We start from the raw sequence: 25,988 nt of genomic DNA on the forward strand, positions 1-25,988 counted from the left end.
GATAGATAGATAGATAGATAGATAGAGTGAAAGATAGATAGATAGATAGATAGATAGATAGATAGATAGATAGATAGATAGATAGATAGAGTGAAAGATAGATAGATAGATAGATAGATGAATAGATAGATAGATAGATAGATAGATGAATGAATAGAGTGAGAGATAGATAGATAGATAGATAGATAGATAGAGTGAGTAGATAGATAGATAGATAGATAGAGTGAGAGATAGATAGATAGATAGATAGATAGATAGATAGATAGATAGATAGATAGATAGATAGATAGATAGATAGATAGATAGATAGATAGATAGATAGATAGATAGATAGAGTGTTTTGCAGGAGGAGGAGACCACATTAAAGGCCCCGCCTCCCGCCTGACAGACAGCACTGAGGGCCCGCCCCCCTCGACGCTTGTAGCTATGGAAACTCGTCGATGGCAACATCCAGCAGTCTGCTGCTCTGCTCCTCTGCATCCTCCCGCCGCTGCTCCTCCTCCTGCTCGAACCTCCGAGGTGCTGACTGACTCCGAGGCGCCGGGACCGAGGGACCAGACGCTGCAAGATGGCGATCGCGCGGCTGGTGGCTTGTTTCGTTCTCTACGCGAGTCTGGGTGAGTTGGTTTCTTCTCTGTTCTCCGTAAGGATAGAAAATGTCCGTGTGGTGGCGGAGCCGCCGTGAAGTTGCTGATCCGGAGCCGTCGGAGCTGCCGTCGGAACAGACGCTAGCTCGACACAGACAGGCTGCTGCTCGTCCGGGAACCTCCAGGTGCTGCTTTGTGTTCAGGAGCTGTTTTTCTATTGTAATTGTCACCGACACGTTTTTATTCTTATTTATTAACGTTGCCGTTAAATCGCGTGTATCAGTTACAACCGTCACTGACCGTTGTGTGAGAGCAGCTCACACACACAGCAGCGATAAACGTCGCTTTACGTCTCTACTTGAATGAACCTGTGAGAAAAAAATGCCTCGATGTGATTGTGTGTCAATGGAGGGTCGATCCTCAGAGGACGAATAGAGCCAGCGTGTCTTTGAGGGACACACGGAGACCTGTCCCGTGTGTCCCGACACGAAGGGGACAAGATAAATAACAAATCCCAGGCCCGTGTGTGTGTGTGTGTTTGTGGGAGACTCTCAGATATAACATGTGTCCAGTGTGTGTTTGTCAAGGCTGCATCTCCATGTGTCCATGATGCATTGATGGTATGGTAAGTTAAACAGGCATTATAAGCTGCAACCAATAATAATTCTGTAATAATAATACTACTATAATAATAATAATAAAGTAACAAAGTGCTTCAAAACTAATAATATAAAACTTACAAATATTCATAATAAAAATACAGATAATAAGAGCAATAGACATCACACGATTAAAGCTTTTTTTTATAGAGATGTTAATGGGTAACCAAATCTTTAAGTCTAATCCAATGGCTTTATTTATAAGTCTAATATATTATGTAAGAACAATTTCTCACTTAACAGACGGATTTAACCTCCAGAACAACCCCCCCACTGACCCCCACCATAAAACACATGGTGGTTTCATTAAGATTAGAATTAAGTCAACAGCTCATCAATGTGAATATTTGCATGTGAATCTAATGATAAGGATGCGTTTTTTTTATAAATGGTCCAAATAACTGTTAGTCAGACAGAACAGTCCAAGTCAAAGCCCACGATGTTCAGTAATGAAGGGTCCATCGTGTCTGATAATAGTTGTTTCAATTCATAATTAGTACAAACAGTTGATATATAGTGAACCCAGGGCTTTTGTTGACCAAGTTGTTGATCCAGCCTCAGTTGAAGGCTGCAGCACGGGGGACAGGGTTTCGCTTATCAGGAGAACTGCATTAAGGCAGGTGTAAGTCTACAGTTTAAAGGGTAAATGGATTTATCATTTGTAATAAGCATCACAAAATGTTAATGAATACGTGAGAATTTGTTGGTCTCCTGTAAATGTTTAATACTTAAAGGTTTCTACAGCAGCCTACATGATCAAGTCTGAAATATAAATCCTGATATGTCATAAACCCTTTATAACTGGTGCCTGGTCAGAATGTGGAGTCACATCATGTGCGTACCATTTGGTTCAGGCAACTAAGGATTATTTTCATTATTGATCATCTATTAACTGCCAACCATTATGTTGAGTCATGGATTATTTGCTGGTGTTTTAAAGGTCACTCTGTCACAGTCTTGTTTTATTTGATTGTGATTTTAAAAGCCTAAAGATATTTAGAGTTCGGTGATATAAAACAGAATCCTCACATTTTAGAACCTGAACAAAAGGCACATTTTTGCCTGAGAAATTAATCACATGATTAATAATTTATCAAAACAGTAGCTGGTCAATCATCTGTCAATCAAATAATCTATGAATGGTTTCAACTCTACTATCGGTCACAACTAATAAAACCCGAAAATTCAAAGGTCATCTTTCTAACCAGCCCGAATCCCGTCCACAAGAAACATTGTGTACTGACCTTTGGTGATCACGTGGTGATTGATGGCGGTGGGCGGGGTGTTGTCAGTGCCGCAGGTCGAGGCCGTCAGTTGAAAACGTAGTCAGTCATGGTGAGGCTGCACAGCAGAGGTGACATGTCTCATGGTGGCTGCCCTTAAAAACAGCTGGAGCTTTTTGAGTTGATCAATGTGGCGGATGCTGAGCGATGTGTTGCGTCCAGCCTGGTGTGCGTTTGCTGTGAGGTCACCCCGCTGCCGCCGCTGAGTGGAATTCGTGGAGTGGGTCGGTTACACCATGAAAATTGCATCAGTAAGGGCTGAACTTTTGACCCAGGTCTTCTGCAAAGTGTGTGAATCAAATGACTAAGAGAAGGCCGACAGGCAAAGCTCGCTCTAATTAGACCGTTGACACTGCTTTGGTGCTGAATCAGGTCCGACCTTATGGCTCAGAAGTATAGCAGCAGTCATGTTTTTAGACTCATATTAATAGATTAATAGAAAATTCTGTCCTTGAGTTTCTGGCTGTCTTCAGAGGTGAACAATGAGGATGAATCGGAATTAGCATTCTTTAATTCATGCTTCATGTAATTAGGACACAGCAGAGCATAAAGTTGAATTATTAAATTTAAATGAAGTCCTTGTTGCCTCCTTCCTCCAGTTATTTTTGGAGTAAGAAGTCAGTGAAAAATGTAAGATAGAATTTCCCACAGAGCAAAATAAGAATTGCTTACATGAGTTTACAGTCGTTTATAATAATGAAGACAAATCGTCACATCTGCGAAGCTGGAATGAGAGAATCATTGGTAGTTTTGTGTTTTAAATGACGAAAGTGAGATATGAGTTATCAGCGTCAAATGAAACCTTTTCTTTTCTACACCATTTTGTCAAATGGAAATATTTTGGATGTTTTGTGCACATTGTCCCCAAAACGTTCTGCCTGATATATTTGTTCTGTTTATTCAATACTTTGTGCAGTCTGATGCGTCAGTGGCACTGCAGAGATTAAATCTACCGGAGCTACATTATCTCTCGGTCTTTAGTCAGCGTGGGATCCTGCAGTGTTAAGAGCTTTTTCTGTGCACAGGCGTCTTTAGAAAACACGAGAGCAAAGTACAGTTCACGTGTCTCTTTCTTACATATCGCTCAATTATTTATGACAACATGACTGTCTCCCTCTAATCTACTGGAGTGATTAATTGTTCTTACACACTCACTCCACTATGCTGTGAATCCCACCGGTCCTTGTCCCCACTCTGCTCCCCGTCTGCTCGCAGCTAACTCTGCCTTTAGCAGCAGACTGCACTGGAATGTCTGGGAAACTGGCTTTTTATAGATGCACTGGATCAACAACTTTTTGTTGCAGGGATGGGGATGGGGATGGGTGGTTGTTTTCACATTTAGCCCATAAGAGGATTTCAGAATGTGGCTAGTTAGGAGCGTCAGAATGTGGCTCTAGACCTGTATTGTCTCTGCGTTACAATAGCAGGGGGATTAAAATCCAGCCTCTGTTCGCTTTCCAGCAGGCGCTGAGATTATTTTCATAATTCAAAAATATTGTCTTCTCCTCGGCCTACATTGTGTCACTGGGGGTCCAAGCCTGGCTGTATGAATGCTTTTATTCTAAGCCTGTATTAGTAATTAGCTGCACATTGTCTTGTTAATCGACTGTGGTTAGTCTTTCCCACGGCCTAGTTTTGTTTTGTTTGGATAAACCTTCACTAAAATCATGTTGACACTGCCTGGTTGTTACTAATTTTGGATTTTGCTTCTCCTTGTATCTACTCAGTCCTCTGTTGACTACATCTACAGTGTAGTCTGTTAAATACTGCAAAAATAAAGACAGAAAAGTGTTTTGGTTCATTTTTGGCCAAATGGACGTGGGGGAGGTCACATGCAACAAAGGTCTCCTCCATCGACCTTTTATCAGTGTTCCAGAGAGCTTTACAAAAACAAACGGACTCTGACACGTGAGACACTGTTATGTCGTAATCCCTGAAATAACGAGTTCTAATGCGCATTTGTTGGAACTCGATATTTTCCACTGTGATTGCATCAGATTTTTTTCGATGGCCAATATCTTACAAAGCTTCAATTTTCCTTTTGTTCCTGAAAACGAGTCCCTTCAATCCCCCAGCTCCTGTCTGTTTTATATGCATATGTCAAGGGTGCGTTTGCTGGACGAGCACTTTTTGTGTCTCTCAGGATGTCCAGTCACAGTTGGGGTAAAAATAGCTCTTGATGCACAGGGTGGGAAAGTCAGCAACAGGGACGGAAGCTGAGACCTGGGAGTCAGATCTCATCAGTGTCTGCGGCTGCGCCTGTATGACCGGATGCCTTGACAGGACCCATGTTTGCATCACTTGCAGCCTGAGCATCAGCTATACGCTCGCTCCCGGTGGCTCCAAGTCACACTGCACATCTCAGGGTCACTCGTGTGCTCACAGGGCCGCTTCAAAGAGCTACCTCAGAGTGGCTCCGAGTGCCTCGGGCCAACAGGAGCGGATTCCCCTGCTGTACTCAAAGCCTGATGACTGTTATTGTCTACTTTCTGCTTCATCTGCAACCCTTCACATGACCCCACAGGGAGGCCTTCATTACTCAGCATGGGTGCTATTAGTTACATGTATACCCAGCAATTACAACATTTGGAAACGTCACAGACACAGTAGGTTGAGTGTAGGGCAGCGACATGCTTATTTGTTCCCAGCATTTAAAACCAAACACACTGTTTGAGTCATGTGTACATCTGAAATTATAATTTTCACATTTGCCTAATTTATTGTTGCCGTCCCCCGCCTTCCCACGACTCTCTAATTTAACGCTCAACTTGGCTTTCTACATGGCCCAGTTTTTACTAAACTTGTGAATTATGCCTCTTGTTATTTTAATGTGACATTTACAAAATAACACTGATTGCTTTAAGGAGTTCACCCAAGCACGGAACTTCAAATAAGTATATGTCATGTGTTGTTTGAGCCAGGGGGCATGATGTTGTGATGATGTTGATTAAATATGTTAAGAACGGAAGCACAGTCTCACTGTTGCGTTATGTCTGTGTCTTTGCATTTGCTTTGTTGGGGGGAATTTCTATAAATTATTTATTCACTGAAGCTCAGAGTATCTTAGCGTCACAATTTAGTGAAGCAAGAAACCCTTGTATCTTGTAATGTCTTAGGGCATATGTGGCTTTTAAACAACCGTTTGGCCCAAATTTGTTATATAACAATTTAAAAATTGCACAACCCTTCCACAGAGCTCACATTTCAATATGGTATAACAGCGCACACTGGACCAAATAATGGAAATATGTTTACAGAAATGAAATGGTAGCACTTTGCTCGAGCGGGTGATGCATCATTGACTGCTCCCAGGTATTAGTCAGAGATGTTTCATCACCCAAACACGAGTGAGATCTAGTGTCCCACTGATGCTAATGCTTATATCTACAAAAAGAAAAGGAAACAAGCATCAGGCACAATGTTGCACGAGATCGATTGTCTCCAACTATGTTTCTTTTTTGGTAACTTTACTGTGTCATAATTAAATGAGGATTTGTGAATGGTTGGATATTTTGGGATATACACGTACTTGCTATTAGAAACAGTAGATATCTTACAGTTTCATCATTTTAATTCGGGGGTCTAGCAAAATAGGTTCACATGCTGATAAGCTCAGACCATTCACTGCTGCATCATCGCCTCCTTTCACCCTCTGTCTGAAACGCTCCATTTTAGCTGTTGGCCCAAAAAACTCCAGTCTGCTCTGATTGGTCACTGGCCCCACTCTTTTTGTGATTGGTCATCTGCTTAAAGAGCGTGTCGGAAATGTCACACTCCGAACCCAGAGGCTTCCTGATCAGCTGCAAAACACTGCTGTAGCCATGGTAACAATGGTGATGGGTCTGCAGTGCCAGTTCGGGTCAAACTAGCTGGTAGGTGGTCATGTGATGCTTTATAGGGGCATTAAAAAAGCCTGGAGTGCAAACAAGGTGTTTCAGCATCTTCAGGAGCAGAGTTTTCTGTGGGAGAGATGGACTCTCTGTACCACTGACTTTGGCCTTTAACAGATCTTTTATAGGCACAACACAATAAGGAAAAGGGAAAAACCTGAAAAACATAATATGGACACTATTAGTTTAATCAGCCTCGAGCTACAGCCAGTTTGTCTTTGCACAAATACTCAACTCCCTCTTGATTTCTAATGTTTTTCCTCACTAATTGAAACAAAATGAGTGTAGACTGGAAACAGTTCCTCAGTGGCACTGTTTTTTTGCTGATTGTTTGTGTTCTGCTGCATTGGCCTGAGGGCGGCACACAGAGGGACTGTGCATGAAAAGCTTCCTACACAGGCTCTTCAGTATGCGCGGTGACAACCTCAAAGAAAAAGGCTGAGAGGCTGAGAGTCAGCACTTTAACCTCAGTCAGGGTTTCAGTCCAAATGCAGTGTGCTGGAGAAAAATCGAAACAATAGATCTGTATTACTGCCTACGTATTTACCGATACCACTGTATTAATATTTTATTGCAGTAATTTAACTTTTAAAACCTGCTCTCACTTGCAATGAACCATCACCAACTAAATTATTTACCATTTAACCACTACAAAAGAACAAAATCAAATATTGAAGCCTGAATATTCTTTACTCTGAGTCAGTTTATACTAAAACACTATGTGCAGTACACATGTTTATCAACTCTTTAAAACTTACACTTTTTGGCCCCGGGTTATAATCCTCTTAAACACAAATGGGAATTAATTAATAGGATATGTTTGCCCTAAATCGAATCCCAAGCCTCTCACACTCTCTTAGTTTCTAAATTTATCTGTCTAATCCTCTGTTTATTAGGCAACATGCCCACTAGATAATGTCTGCTAATGCTTGTGTATGCTGTCAGCGTTACTCATTTGGTGTCTTTTTTTTCCTTTTTCTCCACAGGCCAAATTCCATCATCAGCCGGGGTAACCCTTCGAACCACCGACAAGATTGTGTGGGCAAATGAGTTTGAGCGTAAGTTGCTGGAAAATCTCTCTAACCTATTTGTGCCAAAGTAGCTTTTCTCTTCCTGACTCCTGCTCACACTGCTCACACGCTTTTTGTTTCCTCCGCAGCCATTGAGTTGACCTGTTTAATAGAGTCCATCTCAACAAACAACCCAAGGATTGAATGGAAAAAGATTAAAAACGGTGTCCCCAGTTATGTGTACTTCCAAAACAAGATATCAGGTAAACCGTTCAGAAAGTCTCTTTTTAAAAGAACCATATCAGCCTGCAGAGCACGGAATGGAAAAACAGTGTCTCAGGACTCAAAGCTTAGATTGAATGAATGGTACTTTGAAAGAAGTTGGCAGCGGATTCTGTTTTTTGCTCTGTGAAGAGTCACACTGTGTATTTGAATGAGGAATTGTTAAGTGTTTTTTCCTCTTCTCTGTGAAGGGGACTTGGAGCAGAGAGCTCAGCTCAGAGAACCAGCCAACATTCTGATCTTCAACTCCACTCGCTCTGACACGGCAGAGTACCGCTGCGAGGTGGCCGCCATCGACGATCAGAGGGACTTTGATGAGATACTTATAAGTCTTGCAGTGAGAGGTGCGGTGGGCCGACACTGGGTTCAGATACCCACCACGGATGGTTGCAACACATCTAGACTTGCATTATTGTTTGTTAACAGATGAACAGAGAATTACACTGCACCTCCAAAATCAAAAATGTAGTTTTTCTTTGTTTTTATATTATTATGGAATTCATATTTTATGATTTGTGGGGTTAAGGCAAATTTTATAGTAATAGTTATAGATACATTCTGAATAAATAGTATTCTGATTTTATTATTGTATATTTACAAACACACAAATTCTATTCTATTTCTGTATTATTGTATTGCTGTATTTATCTGATTACTACCATTATGTTTTTTTGTATTACTTAACTAACTATTATTTATTATTTATTATTTATTATTTATTATTTATTATTTATTATTTATTATTTATTATTTATTATTTATTATTTATTATTTATTATACAACCAGATGTGACAACAACAAAAAATCTTGATTATTATTTCTAATATGTCCTGTACAGAGAAAGGGGTAGATCAGTTATTCTCTCCTCTCTTTAAGACAATATTTGAGTGTATTCCCTAAAATGTTGGACTAGTGCTTTATGTCATTATTCCAGGCTCTTTTAATGTGTCATGGTTTTTCATTTTGATATTTCATGCCTCAACTAAATAGTCAAAAACAAAAACAGTCGGTTGTTGTTAGTGTGTTGAGCCTGTTGTTGACTGATGTGTGTCTGTGCCCAGTGAAACCTGTTGTTCCACGGTGCAGCGTGCCAGACGCGGTCACAGTGGGAACATCAACGGAGCTGCGCTGTCTGGAGAACGAGGGCTTCCCTGCTCCTCAGTACCGCTGGTTCCACAACAATGAGGAGCTTCCTCAGGATCCCAAAAACAGCCCCAAGCTGCTCAACTCCTCATACAGCATCAACCCCGACACTGGAGGCCTGGTAAGACAGACGGAGACGTGTTGTTGCCCGTTATTGGTACATTTAGGACTTTTTAAAAATAGAATGTCTCAGTTAAGCAGGAGGAAGTATCTGACTGACCTGTTTGTGGATGAGACTCTTCAGCATCTAGAATACTTAATGGCAGCTTATCTAATGTAAATGTGAACAGCTTAATCCAAATAAACCCATAGCCATCATATGACTAATAGCAGGATTAATCCATGTGTGTAAAGATAGCCTGTGTGGAAGCTAAACCCAAAACTGGCACATATGAAAGGAGGATAATGATGCATCCAAAGCCAAGGTGATGTGATGTGTAAATAGTTCACTTCACAAATATAATAACTGAGAAAAATCTTACACACAGGAAGGAATTCTACTGTATTATTAAACACATCTCATGTCCGTATCATAAAGTGTAACAGAACAATTAAAGACAATAAGGATTTATTTACAGGCCGACATCTTGAAGCAATTTTTGGACATTGCTGCTGTGTGTCAATGGACTTAAATATTTCAAAAAATGTCTTCACAGAAATTTCGAAGGGTGAGGAAGGAGGACGCAGGAGAGTACTACTGCCAGGCGAAGAACGACGCAGGACATGCACAGTGTCCCGTGCAAATAATGGAAGTCTGTGAGTGACGTGGTTTTCCTGTTCACAGATTTGAAACATCCAAAGGTTTGAGGTAGTTTCTGTGACGTCTTCTGCTGATGTCCTGATTAAAAATATGCCCTGGTGGTTTCTGTAATGTGAAAAGCAACCTCAATCAAAGACGGCTGCAAAGAAGAGATGATTTTTTTACTATCATTTCTCACTCAACACAAGCAAACAAAGCTAAATCCACTTTGTAGTTAGTCCCTAAGCAAAAGTGTTTGCACAACTTGAACCTCTTGTACTCAAAACTACAGGCACTGACATTTTTCAGACCACCTACAAATCTGTTAAGATATGATCTTTGTTCTGTTGCAGATGATGTCGACATCCTCGGGATTTTCCTCAAGTGCTTCGGAGCAGTGATTCTATTCTTCTGTTTGGCTGCTTCCCTTTGTCATTACCTTAGACGTGGATGCTTCCACAAAAAAGGTCACAATGAAAATAAGTGAGTATAAACATCACCTCTGATAAAGGGTTGCTTTGTCATTCTGTCTTCCGTTCTACGCCGTTTGAATGTTTTCATTTAAATTTTATTTTGTGTATCTATTCGTTTCAGCTACAACTGGCCAGCACAGACTGATGGTGTTGACTATGGTGACGCAGATGAGGTAAACAAAATCGTTGAAACATACACAGCATTTAATTTATGTGTCATTAACTCTGCACATGCTCATTTTCTAATTCTTATTTTCTACAGGGCCATTTCCGCCACAAGAGTTCATTCATCATTTGACGGGGTTTCGGTTCAGGGTTAGAGCTGCAGGAAAAGGATCAAATACACAAGCAAAAACTGTTGAGGTTAATTTGCAACAATGATGCTCCAGATGCTGAAGTTAGAGGTGGAACATGGCACATTATTCTCTGAGGCACATCAAAATCAGCCAACTTGCCAAAGTAATTTTTGATATAATTTTTGTGGCACTGTTTTATGGTATTTATAAAAGTAACAGCATTCTTTTTTATTTTGTTAGTATTCATTTCCATTTGAAACATTGGGGGTTTTACAGTGTATTAGTTTTAGTCATTATCCAGCTTTTTTTATTAAACCATTTGAATGCAGTGATATTTGTTCCACGGTGTCATTGCTAAAGATGCTGGAAGCCACGTTCCTCTCTCCTTGTTTTTTGGACAAATCCTCTTTTATAAATCTTAAACTTTTTACTGTGTACACTGCAATTGTTCTACAAATCTCCTTTACATTTTCTTCGTTCATAAGATCAACACATTCTCTTCTCGGGTTTGTTTCACGTGGGGAAGAGGAGAAACAAGTTTTTGTATATACTGTCGTTATACAGACAAGTAGCAGACTGCAAAAAGGCTGAATAGCTCAAACTGATATGGCACAATTCATTAGCCTTTATTCTATTTACAGTCATAACAAGTAAGTGCAAGTACAGATTAACCCTTGAATTTGAAAACCATGTATCCCACTATGCTGCAAAGTCAATATAAAATATAAAAGGTGGTGAAGTATGATTTTTAGAGTGCTGTTTCTGTGTATAAGTGACCTTCTGTACTTTAATAATTTTTTCTTGAGTATTGGACATATTGTCCAGTTTTGACTCGGTATTTAATGTACATAAATACAAACATTTTTGATCTTTTGATTTTCATACATTGCACACCATACCTTATTGTAAATATGGCAATAAAACTGTTGGTTGGAAATAAATGTACAGTATTTACTGTTCAGTGTGTTTCTGCAGTGTCAAGCCCGTCAGTAATAACAGTATTATTTCAATTTCAAACATTTGTGTCAATGATTTGTGTAACAACTCAGGAACTGTTGTAAAATGTCCACTGTTCATTTGATATTAATTCTACATGTTCATGTTATTTTGTTACTATTAAATACAATTGAACTGTAAACGTTGTCTTAAAAGTTTTTTTGTTGTGTATGTATGCAGGGCAGGCAAAAAAATGCAGATACAGAATGGAACTAAACTTTAAACCAAGACTCTTGACACATTTACGCACACATCAATTACAGCACTCAAGAAAAAACAAACATGTCGTAATGTTGTAACATGTCTACACGCACTGATGACTTCTGATAGAAATAATCCAACACTTTGAGTGTAACAGTAAACTACACACACACAAACATACAGTAGTCTGTTTTATGCTACTTTAATACTTATACTTATACGACACCATTTTTGGATTGCTTTAGATAACTTATATGATTACATAAAATATATGATATCATGCATTAAAAGCGTTTACACTCTACATCTGGACATAAAGGAGTCGATAAACCTGTAATTACAACCAAATACCACAGTATCTATGTCAGTTATGTGGTAGGGACCATTCTCCTGAATATATAATCAGGACAATTTACTTTGGATAATTTGAAGCCTGTATTTTGTTATTGTTATTATGGATATTATTAGATACTTTTACGTAAATAAACTTCTGAGTAGAACCAGAACCAAGAGGAAAGAACACATTAGTCTAGTTCTAGCTGCCTTTCTCTGGTTGCCTGTTACACACAGGATTGACTTTAAGGTTCCCGTCCTTACATACAAGGCTCTGAATGGATTAGCAACAACAGCAGAGATAAAATCTGAGATGCAACATTTGTAAACTACACTTATTTTTATATTTATATTGTATGTAAAGCACTTTGAGCTGCATTGAAAGGTGTTACACAAATAAAGTTTATCATTATTAATCAAACGTAAATGTGTAGTTTTACTCAAAGACCAAAAAACTTCTTGCACAAAGCTAAGATAAGACAAGAAGTCCTTTATCAGTCCCGCAATCGGGACATTTGCAATTATGATTACAGTTGTTTATTTAAGTAAATCAGTTTAAACAATAATAATGTTTTCACCTGAATATACGAGAGGTCCAGACTTCCGGTATGGGGCTGCCAGTCTGGTTTGGTTTTATTCTGAAAACCTCCACCCGGAAGCAGTCGTGTCAAACAGGTTTCGCACTTCCTGGTGGTTTGACAACAGTTCGTCTCAGAGAAAACAAACATGTCGGGTTTCTCCTCCGCGTGAAGCTGCTGCTCGTGGCTGTCAAACCGCTGCAGACCCGCGAGACTCCGCGGCAAACAGAAGGGGGAACCGGGAGCTAACGTGCTAATGTGCTAATGGACGTGTTGTTGCGCGTTTTGCCTCCAGACGTCGTTTCGCGTTCAGCTTCAGCGGCGGAGACGAGTGCTGACATGTAGCTAATGTGGAGTTTTTCTGAGAAGCATCCTCGTCTCCTCCAGGTGTAGCAGTGTGGTTGTGTGTGTGTGTAGCTGTGTGGTTGTGTGTGTGTGTGTAGCTGTGTAGCTGTGTGTGTGTGTGTGTGTGTGAGAGAGCTCAGAGAAGAAGAAGGCCTCCGCTGTGTTGTGTGTTTGTTGTCTTCTTCTTCACTACGTTAGCAAACTGCTGGGGGGGGTTTGCGCTCAGTCGTTTTTTTTTTTATTTTTCGAGATAAGAGGAGCGCGACGTGACCATGAGTTTCTTCAGCTTCGGACAAAGTGCAGAGATCGACGTGGTGCTGAATGACGCCGAGACGAGGAAGAAAGCCGAGCACAAGACCGAGGACGGGAAGAAGGACAAGTACTTTCTCTTCTACGATGGAGAGACCGTGAGTGGGAGGGTGAACGTCACGCTGAAGAGTCCCGGGAAGAGGCTGGAGCACCAGGGCATCAAGATCGAGTTCGTTGGTCAAATAGGTAAAAAAAACACACACACCTACAAATTGCGAACAAAAGTGAAATGTTTACATCAGTTCATATCCTTTATTGTCACACTATTATTCATATATCTTCATTTATTACTTTTTGCTACTACTACCATTATTTTTTATTCCTATTATTTAATAATATCAGTTTGTTATTGAGTCATTTTTGCTCCTTTGCTCTTTGAGGCAGATCAATTTTGTGTCAATCCTCCTCACTGTGCTTGGACAATTTAACTTTTGTTATATTGCTATTGATTACATTGACAATCATACCAAGTTCATTTCACACTTGGCTTCTGTTCATTACCTTTTTACAACAGTTAGCAGTGTTATCACTCAATAGCTGTAAAATACACAGAAGACACACACTTCTTTGCATTTGATTATTAGGGAAACTGCGACACCATCCTCAGTAAATTGGAACCATTGACTGGTGCAATAATACATTTTTACCAAAATAAAAAAGGTTGCAACATTAGTTTAAACCTCACTACATATGAAACCAATTTGCACAATAATTGTGGAATAACTGTGGGAAATGAGGAGTCCTATTAACTTAGTAAGCATTTAATTTTTTTTAATACACTTAGCGATTTTAACTAATATTCCTGTAGTATAATTCTGCCTTTGGTTATAAGTTATACATTTTATTTTCCCATCATTTTTTTTTCACACAGTCTCTTTGGGTAAAACTCTGAAAACATTGCTTTGTGCAAGTGAAATTTACCTCTGAATAATTTTAGATTTCCAAAAAGACATTTATCATAATAATAAATAAAGTAATGCCCTTTCCCCCCAATTGTAGCACAAAATAAAACAAATTATAGATGTATATCTGTCCAAAATTTACTTTATAAGAAGCAATCATAAAATAAATGCATCCGATTCTTCTTTTCTAGAGCTGTATTACGACAGAGGAAACCATCATGAGTTTGTTTCGCTGGTGAAAGATCTTGCGAGACCTGGTGAAATAACTCAGTCGCAGACCTTCGACTTTGAGTTCACTCATGTTGAGAAACCTTACGAGTCCTACACAGGCCAGAATGTCAAGCTAAGGTAAGTTTGATCATTCACTTTACCGGCAGTGAAATGAGTGACTCTGAGTGTAACCAGCCTGTCCTGTGGTGTCACTAACACTTGTTGCGTTTACTTTGCAGGTTTGATGCGATAATATTGTAACTTAACATTTGTTTGTTCCATTTGCAGATATTTCCTTCGTGCCACAGTGACTAGAAGACTAAATGACATCAGTAAAGAGATGGACATCGTGGTCCACACACTGAGCACTTACCCCGAACTCAACTCCTCCATTAAGATGGAGGTTGGAATCGAAGATTGTCTCCACATCGAGTTTGAGTATAATAAATCCAAGTAAGAGCTTTTTTTCCAATTGATCAAACTAACTTATTGTCAGCTGATTTTCAGCATCTGAATTTACAAAATGCCTTTAAAGACAGAAAATCATAAAATCTAAATGATGACATTATAATAACAGTTTCAGACTGAATACTTTTATTAGTCTATCAACAGCAATGTCTGGACACAATTTAAAGCGTCCAGACAAACATCTGTTCAGATGTATTATATATAATTAGAATACACATACTAACCCATTTATTTACAGCTCTAATTCTCATTCTATGCTTGTCTTTGTTGTATTTATTTTTTGACAGGTACCATCTGAAAGATGTAATTGTCGGAAAAATCTATTTCCTGTTGGTGAGGATTAAGATAAAGCACATGGAGATTGATATAATCAAACGTGAGACAACAGGCACCGGCCCAAGTGTATACCATGAAAATGACACTATTGCCAAGTATGAGATAATGGACGGCGCTCCGGTCAGGGGTAAACAACACTGATTCAAAATTATCAAGTTTCTTTAAAATATAGAACACTTCTTTTTCAGTTAAGATAAATCCTTATCTAATCTGATACCATGTACTTCATATTTCAGGGGAATCCATTCCCATCCGGTTATTTCTGGCTGGTTATGATCTGACTCCCACGATGCGAGACATCAACAAGAAGTTCTCCGTGCGCTACTACCTGAACCTGGTGTTGATCGATGAGGAGGAACGACGCTACTTCAAACAGCAGGTAAGATCGTGATGAAAGGGAGAGCGGCTTCTCACGTGCTCAGTGTTTGCATGTATTAAAATAATCGGAATATTCTCTACATCTGGCACTAATCTGAGTCTAGAATTATCCCTGCAAATGTAGCACCTGGTTTCACTGACCCTCTGAATACAGTTACATCTCTGCTGGAGAAAGCTGATTAATTTAGAGATGTCTAACACCCATGGATGGGTCCCAAATGTTTATTGAGTTAACAGTGTGTATGGTAAAGACCCAAGATAGAAACATCCATTAAGAAACTGGACATTTAACTTTACTCTGCTGGCTCCTCAGAACAAAGTCTGTGTGATGTTCTATTGAGCCGATGTGCAAACAGATAAAGAGCTGAAACCAGCCGACACTTTTTCAGTGTTTAAATATTCATTTATTCATAGTAGGGCTGCAACTAACAGGTATTTTATTACCTATTATTTTGATGATTGCTAAAATCAATAAAAAGCACATCCCGACTTCACAGAAACCCAGTGTGATATCTTCAAATAGTCGAAAACCCAAACATACTGAGTTTACCTTTATAGGAGAATAAGGAAACCAGAAACTATTCCTGATTGAGAAGTTGACAAAGAATCTTGCTCCATTTTCTGTAAAAAAACAAAACACAACCAATACATTTTATTAAAGTGAGATCCCTGACGAGCAAACCCAGGTTATTGAAATGGTCTTAAGTTTAATATACAGTGCCATTAATTTTACCAGTGCACATAGACATAGAGCATATAAATAATAAAGCTAAGTCTAAACACCAACGTGCTCGTACCTTTTCTCCTTCTACAGGAAATCACACTGTGGAGGAAAGGCGATGTGGTCAGGAAAAGCATGTCCCACCAGGCCGCCATCGCCTCTCAGCGGTTCGAGGGCTCGGCGGCTTCAGAGAGCGCCCTGGAACAGGCGGCGAGGGAGGAGAGCGGGTAGAGCCGCCGAACCTCCTGTCTCCTCACACAAGACTCATCAGCGTCTGCGTCGGAGAAGTGAAGGCACCCGTCAACCTGTACATCATCTCGTCAAGCAGCTGTTTTATTGGGGAGGAAGAAGGGAGACAGACATGTGACCAATGAAACCGTTTGCATGAGGCATTAAAGTGGCGTCAGGCGGCCGGTCTTCACGTTCCTCATTAATACTTTCCTTTTTCTTTATGGGAATCAAACTAATCACCTGTCGCGATGTCCACTGTGTAAAATGTTTCATGTGAAGTTCATGGATTTTTAAGCCTTTTGTTACATTTTCACGCTTTTTGGGGATAAAATTATTTATTTGTCTCTTAATTAATGCAACTTAAATGTCAGGAGTTTCCATCTAAATGTGGCCGACATTCCATGTGTAATAAACACATTCCTAACAATGCTATTAGGTCAAGATATCTGAGATAACTTTGCACTGCTATGTCTTGCTGAACACCTTTATCTCTTTGGGTTTGTGTTTGTGTGTTTGCATAAAAATAACCGTGGAAGTGGAAACTGGAATCTTTTTATTTTAACGTATTTTCCAACACATTTTTAAAAATAACCTGTACATAAGACCAGATGAATCCTGTTACCCTGTGCTAGGTTGTGTACACTGCTTCTACAGTACACGGTGCCACAAAATGACCGTTCATGTCCATGTGCTTACCTCAGCATTCCAGTGGTGTTAGGTAAAGAGTGTCACAGTGTTTGTATTCAGATCTGATAGTATGAAGTCCTCTTTATCATCTTTGTTAGAGACTTGAAATTTGTGCCTCAGTGTATCAAGCAAATTAAATCCTCCTGCCTCTAACATGATTTTAGTATTTTAACCCAAGAGAAGTTACAGTAGAATGATCTATCTTTTGCAAAAATGCTAATCTCTTACTCCTTGTCCCCAGAAGTCAAATAAATTGATGCCAAATGGAAAAACCTCAGAGTCTGTATTGTTGAAGTAAATGAATGTGTTGATGTGGTTATGAAAAGACATGGACAAAATAATAAAAATATCACGTGAAGAAGTTTCAGTTTGACCACATCGTGCAACACTTGGGGGTGAAATAAAAACAGGTTGTTAAACAACACACCAACTGTTTTTATTAAAAACCTGAAACACTTAAACTGACTACAGTGGAGGTCATATATGCAGTGAACACACATTTGGAGACTTTCAGGTATAAAGGCTCGTAGGTGTTGCTTTCAAACAGACTTTATTAAAATCCTGGCAGAGCTGGAAAGGAGGAGTTTTCTCTTTTTCTTTTCTAAGAGCTTTGTTAGACTTGTAATGAAATTATAACTCATCTGTTTGGACTGTGTTTTCATATATTTAACTTTCAGTAGCTGCCAAGAACATTTTAAGCCCGTTGAGTAAATTGCACCTGTATGAAAGCTTCTATTTACTGAATTGTTTGTTTGCATTAGCTTGATCTTAACATCATTCGCGTCTTTGAATTTGGGAATTTAATAGGCTAATACCAGATGATCACTTAATGTCATAATACCTGCCATAAAATAATCACATGGACAAGAAACAAGGTGCATATGCTGACATTTATGTAAAAATGTTACTTTTGTTAATTCAGGTTCTATATATGTGAATGTATAAGTTATTTATAGTTTTTCTTATATGTATAATAAAGTTCATGGACAAACTACATCACATTTCTTTACATCACTGGTTTGATTAGGACATATATACATATATTTAGATAGATAGATAGATAGAAAGATAGAAATATAGAAAGAAAGAAAGATAGATAGATGGATAGATAGATAGATAGATAGATAGATAGATAGATAGATAGATAGATAGATATATAGATAGATAGATAGATAGATAGATAGATAGATAGATAGATAGATAGATAGACAGCCCATACCCCAACACAATCATCACCACATGTGGCCGCAGAGGGCGCTGTATTTCATAAAAATCCGCTTTGAGCCTCCCTGCTGATAAAACTACATTTCCCAGCAGCAGTAGCGGCGGCCCGGTGACATAAGGCTGTGGGGTGAAACATGGCGGCTGCAGGACCTTTATCCAGAGTGTTCAGACTGAGCTCCATCATCTGCAGGAGGAACCAGAGGCTGTTCCCCGGCAGGAGCTCACACAGACGGGGGATCGCTTCATGTGTTGACCGTAAGTCCAGAAACACCCGGACGTATTTACACATGACAGATCATAAAACCTTCTGAACTGTACCGGGTGAACAAATCGAACACACGTCAGCTAACTTCTAGAGCTGTAACATTAACTGTTAATTCATGAGAACGAGTGAACACAGACATGTTGATTTATCTTTAAATGTTAGATTTGAACAGCTGTCATTGGTCAGAGAGACACACACCCCTCACTAACACCGCCCCTCTCCCCACAAAGGTTATATGGTGAGAGAAGAATGACTGTCATACATCTTCCTTATTGTTTACTACTTTTTAATAAAGTTAGTTGATACACATCATTATTACACATTTATCCTCTTTTCCTCTGATGAGCTCTGAAACAGGATGGTTGATGGTCCTGGTGGAGACATGTAGAGGTCATGTGGGTTAACAAACACTGTGGTAGAGATGTACAGCTGGGTAAACATGGACTATACCCAAAGTACTAGCTTCAACATGGACTACACCAAAGTATTAGGTTCAACATGGACTAAACCTAAAATACTAGGTTCGACATGGACTAAACCTTAAGTACTAGGTTCAACATGGACCATACCTAAAGAACTAGGTTCAACATGGACTAAACCTAAAGTACTAGGTTCAACATGGACTAAAAATAGAAAAGAAACCTAAGTAAATCTTAGACCTGCAAACAATGTTTTCAATATGTGACTGTAACAGGTTCAGATTAATAATAATAATACGTAAACACTTATATGTTGTGACCATTTTCAATCCCTTGATCAGTTGAGATCATGAGGATAAAATTGTTTGTATTTAACACCAACTGAAGTGGAGTGAAATGGAGCTGATGGGAACACGGTACAAGGCTTGAAGTCATTTTCAGTTGTATTTTGAGTTGTTTGCATAAATTTTACTAACTGTGTCCTAGAGCGGCTCATTAGCTACAGTAACCTTAATTATTTATTTGCTCAAGAGCAAGACGCTGAATGAGAGACTGTAGCTGTGGTCTCATTTCTTCTTAAATTTACACATATATATCTTCTTCTAAAAAAAGAAACCATCAGATACAGATCTATTGCATATTTATACATTTATTTGATAAAGAGCTTTTCTCTCTCTTCCCCCAGGCTTAGTATTCGTATCAGTACTTTCTGCAGCCTCAGGACTCCTGCCAGCCAAAGAAATTCAAAATCATCTGACAAATGCAATACAATAGTTATATTTATTTCTATCTTTATTTATGCATGACTGAGACTACATATCCAGGCACCAGGATGAGTGCATGTAATTGGCTTTGTGTGTCGTACTTAATGTTCTCTGCTCTTTGTTGACAGCTGCTCACGGACTCACAGATGAACAGAGGGAGTTCCAGAAAGTGGCCTTTGACTTTGCAGCCAATGAAATGGCTCCGCACATGGCAGAGTGGGACCAGAAGGTACTTTTGCAGTGAAGATGAATTTATAATGTCACTAAAGAGAACATGAAGGCAAGGGTCAGGACTTCGTAAACTGTCATTTACAATAATCGATCACTTGGTTTAAGAAATAGCAGTTGTGAGTAACATTTTAAGACAGAACCAGGTCCTGGTTGGGCTGTAACAATAAGAACTGTTCATTATTCCTGTTCTTTCCAGGAAATCTTCCCGGTGGAGACGATGAGGAAAGCAGCACAGCTGGGGTTTGGAGGGATCTACGTTCAGCCAGATGTTGGAGGATCGGGTCTTTCTCGCCTGGACACGTCGGTCATCTTCGAGGCTTTGTCCACGGGATGTGTCAGCACCACAGCGTACATCAGTATCCACAAGTACGAATCCCTCACACAGTGATAATGAAGTTCAAATGTGATGAAAAGATTAATTGTTTGGTTGTTCAGACGACCAGAGGATGGCTGAGTTGTGAAAACAGTTAAAAATAGTTAAAGGGTGTTCATTATGACAACTATGATGGACTCTACAGTGACAGATATGTATATGATAGCTGGAAATATCTTCTTTCTTTGCAGCATGTGCGCCTGGATGATCGACACGTTTGGCAACAACGAGCAGAGGGAGAGGTTCTGTCCTGATCTCTGCTCGATGGAAAAGTTGGCTTCCTATTGTCTCACTGAACCAGGTCAGTTCATACACACTCCACAAATATTACCAACTAGAAAACCGCGTTCTTCCGCCAAGGCTAACGTCGGCATGTTGGATTTATGAATTTAAGAGAACTGTGTTGTTGGGGAAAGTTCTTAAAAAGTCCTTGAATGTGATGTTTGAGGAATATGTCGGAACCCTGTGTTTTCAAAGTGAATAAAGCAGAGATCTTTGACTTTAGGCAGCGGCAGTGATGCTGCTTCACTTCTGACCTCTGCTCAGCGGCAAGGTGACCACTACATCTTGAACGGCACCAAGGTAATAAAGTCTTCGCACGTGTTGACGCTCACACGTGGCTTCATATTGCACCATGAACTGCTGCTTCAGACACGTAGCTCATTTCTCGATGATTTTCCAGGCCTTCATCAGTGGAGGAGGCGACACAGACGTTTACGTTGTGATGTGCAGAACCGGAGGTAAAGGACCCAAAGGCATCTCGTGTGTGGTGGTGGAGAAGGGAACGCCAGGCCTCAATTTTGGCAAAAAAGAAAAAAAGGTAACGTGTATTTTTGGCTTGTAAATTCAACTCTACTTGCTTTGTTGGGATTATTTTGCTCCGTTGTAGTTTTTACAGTTAACCACTAGATGGCAGAATTATGTCACCGTCACTCAGCTGTTTTCTCTTCTTCAGATGGGCTGGAACTCTCAGCCGACCAGAGCGGTGATATTTGAGGACTGTGCGGTTCCAGTGAGCAACCGGCTTGGGGAGGAAGGTCAAGGCTTCAGCATCGCCATGAAAGGCCTGAACGGAGGCAGGATTAATATCGGTGAGGAGGAAAACATCAATATTAAATCCTTCATTAAACAGCATCTTCTGACACCCAGATTATCCCTATAGCCGGAGAGCTCGTGGAAATATTCTCACACAAATGTAGATTTTTATAGACCTGAACAAATCGATAGCCAGTCATTCTGCTGAGCAGCTGCAACCGATTTGTGACTAAAATATGAGTCCGGAGGTGGTGAAGACATGAAGAACAGTTGTTGAAGCCAACAGTAAATCAGGACATTTTTAAAGAGGACATAAAACATTCACCTACTAAATGAAAAATTCAATTCATAATATGTCAAACGCACCTTTTCTGATTTCAACACCCACAGAGTTTCTCAGTCTGGTTTAACCAACAGCTCGCAGCAAAGATATGAATTATTTTAGATATAAATTACAGAGAGCTTAAAAAGTCTTAAAACCAGTTTCACAAATAAAAGACCTTTGAAGTATTACATTGACTTAAATTCAGATTAGATGGGTCTCAACTTTTTTTATGTCACCACGAAAATGTCTCTTCTCTGCCAGACCAAAGAAGAAGAATTATTAGTTTGGGACTTCGGACTTTAGCTTGCACTGCTTTGTTAGAATGTTTCTGGTTCAGTTTCTGCGTTACACTAATGTTTATCTAGCCAGTCTGCAAGTTAGTTTATAAACACAATTAACAATCAGTGGCTTGAGAAGGACGAGTAATCGTGGTGGTTAAATCCTGGAAGTGCTCAAGTGTCGAATGTCTTTCAAACTTGGGACAATAGTTATCAAAGCAGGGAAATCTAATAGACATAAATATGAACACGTGTATTTTCACTTTTGGTCTTAAATTTAATTTAATTTTCATCATGTTAAAAAGGTAAAACGTTTCAAATTGTATTATTATCTGACCGACACTTTCTGAACTTATGACTCTGCTCTGGTGGTTTTACTAGTGTTCAGAAAAAGTTTCATAAAAACATCCTGGTCCCTACTTTTTAGTCCACACATCCTCAGTTTTCACCTGAATTTTCTGTCGACAGCTTCCTGTTCTCTGGGGGCGGCTCATGCCTGTGTGCAGCTCGCCAGGGATCACCTGTTGGTACGCAAACAGTTCGGAGAGACACTTTCCAACAACCAGGTAAGAACCAAAATTCACAGTGTGCAGCCGCTGATCCTGTGTGTGTCTAAAAAGATGTCTGATTTATCTTTCCCTTCTGTCTGTGACCGTCTGTGTAGTTTCTTCAGTTCAAACTGGCGGAGATGGCGACCAAGTTGGTTGCGTCTCGCCTCCTGGTGCGCGAAGCTGCCACGGCGCTGCAGGAGAGCCGATCCGATGCCGTTTTTCTCTGCTCCATGGCCAAGCTCTTCGCCACAGACGAGTGCTTTGATGTGAGTGATAAAAGAGGCATTCATCGACTCTGAAGAAAACTGTCAGACTTTAGTTTTTTAACTGTTGCATGTATCGCTGCTCCCTGATCAGATCTGTAACCAGGCGCTTCAGATGCACGGCGGGTACGGTTACCTCAAAGACTACGCAGTGCAGCAGTTTGTCCGTGACATCAGGGTACATCAGATCCTGGAGGGTGAGCTCGTTTAGATTTCCTCACATTTAAATAGTTGTCAGACCATGATTTTGTTGAACATTATTCATTAAAGGGGACATAGCATGCCCATTTTACCACAAGTTGATATGGTTCCTTGGGGTCTTAATGAAATGTCTGTAACATACTTTGGTCAAAATACCACAAGGATCATATAAAACAGCACACTTTTTACCCTGTATAAAACAGCCCTCCACAGAGTGACCTGTTTTGAGTGCCTGTTCCTTTAAATGCTAATGAGCCAGCTCCCCCTCCCCCATGATTTTAAACGATATAAATTACATATTTTATATGATATAAATTATCAAATATGCATCCCATACTTTGTATTCCTCTTCTGTTGCCTGGAGTTTTAATTTTCCCAATCACATAATTAAATGTCCCCTCTGCCCATCCACTACAAGCACACAAGCAGACAGACAGAGAGAGAAAGAGAGGTGGGGGGCTATGAAGACCATCATTTACCCCGAACCCCGACATTCAACGGGTCAACAACAAGCAGGAGAAAGCAGAATCGCGGGCTGACCTTATATATACAGTCTATGGGGCTGACCAGCGGAGAAATGCTCGTCCCGTGTGAACAGCCAGGCGGCTGCGTGCTGGAGAACGGCGCTGCGCTGCTTCGCAGGGCGCTTCCGCGTCCGGCGTAACTTCTCGCTGCAACTACTGTAACCCGGAACTACTGTAACCCGAGGCGTAACTACTGTAACCCGGCATACAGTAGAGCTGAACACTGCGGAAGTCTTCCACACAGCTGGCAGTGTGGAAGATCACAGGCAGCAGCAGCGCCGCTCTCAAGCAGCGGCCTGGCTGTTCACACGGGACGAGCATTTCTCCGCTGGTCAGCCCCATAGACTGTATATATAAGGTCAGCCCGCGATTCTGCTTTCTCCGCTTGTTGTTGTACCCGTTGAATGTCGGGCGGGGTTACAGTAGCGCTGAACACTGCGGAAGTCTTCCACACTGTTGGCTGTGTGGCGCTGACACAAATTCCAGCTCACGCACGGAGACAGCGGGGTCGCTCCCGAGCAACTGCTGCAGCCTCCCAGTCCCAGGATCCAGACAAATGCCACATGTGAGTGAATCGCGAGCTGACCAGCGGAGAAATGCTCGCCCGTGTGAACAGCCCGGCTGCGTGCTTGGGAACGGCGCTGCGCTGCCTCGCAGCCTCCGGTGTAAACCCGGAGTAACGAGTGTGGGGGATGGGGGGGGCGGGCCAAGACCATGTAGGGAGACTTCCAGTGCCTTGTTACGACACAATACCCAGGAAGCGCAATCGAATTGCTCAAGCATGACGTTTCTGACTTAGAGGAACTATAACAAAACGCGCGAGTGTTTTTTCCCCAGAGTTTTTGGGTTGGTAGACATGCCAGATACCCACATTAACCTGTAGAAGCACTAACAAAGTGGAATTTGCATGCTATGTCCCCTTTAAACAAACATTATTTTTTGTGACTCTCCTGTTTTTGTTTCCCTTAAAAGGAACAAACGAGGTGATGAGGTTGATTATTTCCCGAAACCTTCTGAGTGAGTCATGATGAATCTCCCTCCCTGGATCTGGAAGTGACTTCACTAGTGACCATATTATTATGGTCTCCATCGCTGGTTTGTTACTGTGTGACTTGTTTCCTGAATTGCCTCCAGCATCATAGTTTTTCAAAGGGTGAGAAATGTAGTATATTAGGGGTTTTGGGGGTTTTCTTTTTAGCTACAGTGAAAAATCATGAGCTGCTCTTCTCATTCTGGGCCAGAGTGAAATATTTCAGTCAACATTGCACAGATAGGCAAATAACATTTCATTCAGCGCCATCTGCAGGTCAAAGTGTCCTCCTGTCCAACACTGGAGTGATGATTGGATTTCCAGCTATTCTGCTTTTTAATGCTAATACAACAATGTTAAGCATTTAGAATGCTAACATTAGCATACAGCTCAAGGCACAGCTGAATGTAGGTACATCTAAACTAGACAAATCACATGTTTAGCTCACATTGTTTAAGTGCAGGAGGGAGCAGACGAACACTGACGGTGTCGATCAATGTCTGATAATGTTCGGGCTCAGCCTGAGATGTACTGTTCGCGACCACATGGAAACAAAACAATAACTCTGGCTCCACCTGCAGGAAAAAAATATCAGTTTTCTTTTGATTTTTCATCGTGAATATCTATTTCCTGTCATTCTGCTGGTATGGATACGTTTAGTCTTGTTAAACTGTTGAAAATAATTGAACACCAACCACTAACACAAAGTGCTAATACATATATATATATACACACTGTACCTCTGCCACTGTACTCTACGTCTGCCAAGGCCAAACTATCCTCTGTCCAGTTCTTATAGTAGAAACATAAAAGGTCTGATAATCTAAAACTTTTCTTTGTCCGAGAACAGCCACAGTGCACCACCACTGCACCCAGACAACTATGTTATGACAAATAAATCATTAAGATTCTAAATGCTTTATAGTCCAGGGTGAACTCCGCCAGCGGGGATAGGCCCCAGCTCCCCTCTGTGATCTTTACAGAATAAGCGTAATGGATGAAAAACATAGTGAATCTGCCTCTTAAAACGCAAATGCACCAAAATGTTATATTTTCTTCCCACACTTACAAGTTTGGTGGAAAGTAGTTTCACCGTAATCCTTTGTAAATCTCCTTGGCCGAGGTCATTATGTGGTTGTTTTATTTCACATATCTACAGTTTGTCACATGCAACCTCAGTGTCTGTCCCTTAAGTGACTTTTCAAAACCTCCGTTACTGTATCGTTACTGTGTGTTTTACTCCACTGTGTTTTCTGTACAGTTAGTATTATATGGGTCGTATGTTAAAATGTCATTTTGCAATTTGCAAACTACACTCCAAATAAAATGATCGGAATTTTCATAAAAGGAATTTGCCTATTTATCGGTCGCCTGAATGAAACATGACTGGGATTTGTTATTTAAAATTTCTGCCATTTTGTAAGTGAGAAAAATTCAGTGAGGCTAA

General features: G+C 40.3%; 3 protein-coding genes across 3 annotated transcripts; all 3 read left to right on the top strand.

Annotated features, from left to right (window-relative positions):
• Positions 1 to 434: 434 nt before the first annotated feature.
• Positions 435 to 11,501, top strand: jam3a (junctional adhesion molecule 3a). The gene is made up of 9 exons (XM_035155576.2): positions 435 to 617; positions 7,406 to 7,477; positions 7,579 to 7,692; positions 7,903 to 8,055; positions 8,774 to 8,976; positions 9,512 to 9,611; positions 9,948 to 10,077; positions 10,189 to 10,240; positions 10,330 to 11,501. Exons 1-9 carry the CDS (start codon positions 569 to 571, stop codon positions 10,363 to 10,365), a joined length of 909 nt encoding a protein of 302 aa, XP_035011467.2. The 5' UTR covers positions 435 to 568; the 3' UTR covers positions 10,366 to 11,501.
• A 1,058-nt stretch (positions 11,502 to 12,559) lies between these two features.
• Positions 12,560 to 17,416, top strand: LOC118106501 (vacuolar protein sorting-associated protein 26B-like). Its single transcript, XM_035155104.2, has 6 exons — positions 12,560 to 13,311; positions 14,219 to 14,375; positions 14,526 to 14,690; positions 14,993 to 15,168; positions 15,278 to 15,420; positions 16,234 to 17,416. Exons 1-6 carry the CDS (start codon positions 13,089 to 13,091, stop codon positions 16,369 to 16,371), a joined length of 1,002 nt encoding a protein of 333 aa, XP_035010995.1. The 5' UTR covers positions 12,560 to 13,088; the 3' UTR covers positions 16,372 to 17,416.
• Positions 17,417 to 18,384: 968 nt separating this feature from the next.
• Positions 18,385 to 25,888, top strand: acad8 (acyl-CoA dehydrogenase family, member 8). Its single transcript, XM_047339653.1, has 11 exons — positions 18,385 to 18,537; positions 19,859 to 19,959; positions 20,158 to 20,327; positions 20,526 to 20,635; positions 20,840 to 20,916; positions 21,017 to 21,154; positions 21,290 to 21,425; positions 22,441 to 22,538; positions 22,637 to 22,789; positions 22,881 to 22,983; positions 24,484 to 25,888. Exons 1-11 carry the CDS (start codon positions 18,417 to 18,419, stop codon positions 24,537 to 24,539), a joined length of 1,263 nt encoding a protein of 420 aa, XP_047195609.1. The 5' UTR covers positions 18,385 to 18,416; the 3' UTR covers positions 24,540 to 25,888.
• The last annotated feature ends 100 nt before the right edge of the window (positions 25,889 to 25,988 follow it).

This window comes from Hippoglossus stenolepis, chromosome 4 (genome assembly GCF_022539355.2).
Source record: "Hippoglossus stenolepis isolate QCI-W04-F060 chromosome 4, HSTE1.2, whole genome shotgun sequence".
In the NCBI taxonomy this organism is placed as follows: Eukaryota; Metazoa; Chordata; class Actinopteri; order Pleuronectiformes; family Pleuronectidae; genus Hippoglossus; species Hippoglossus stenolepis.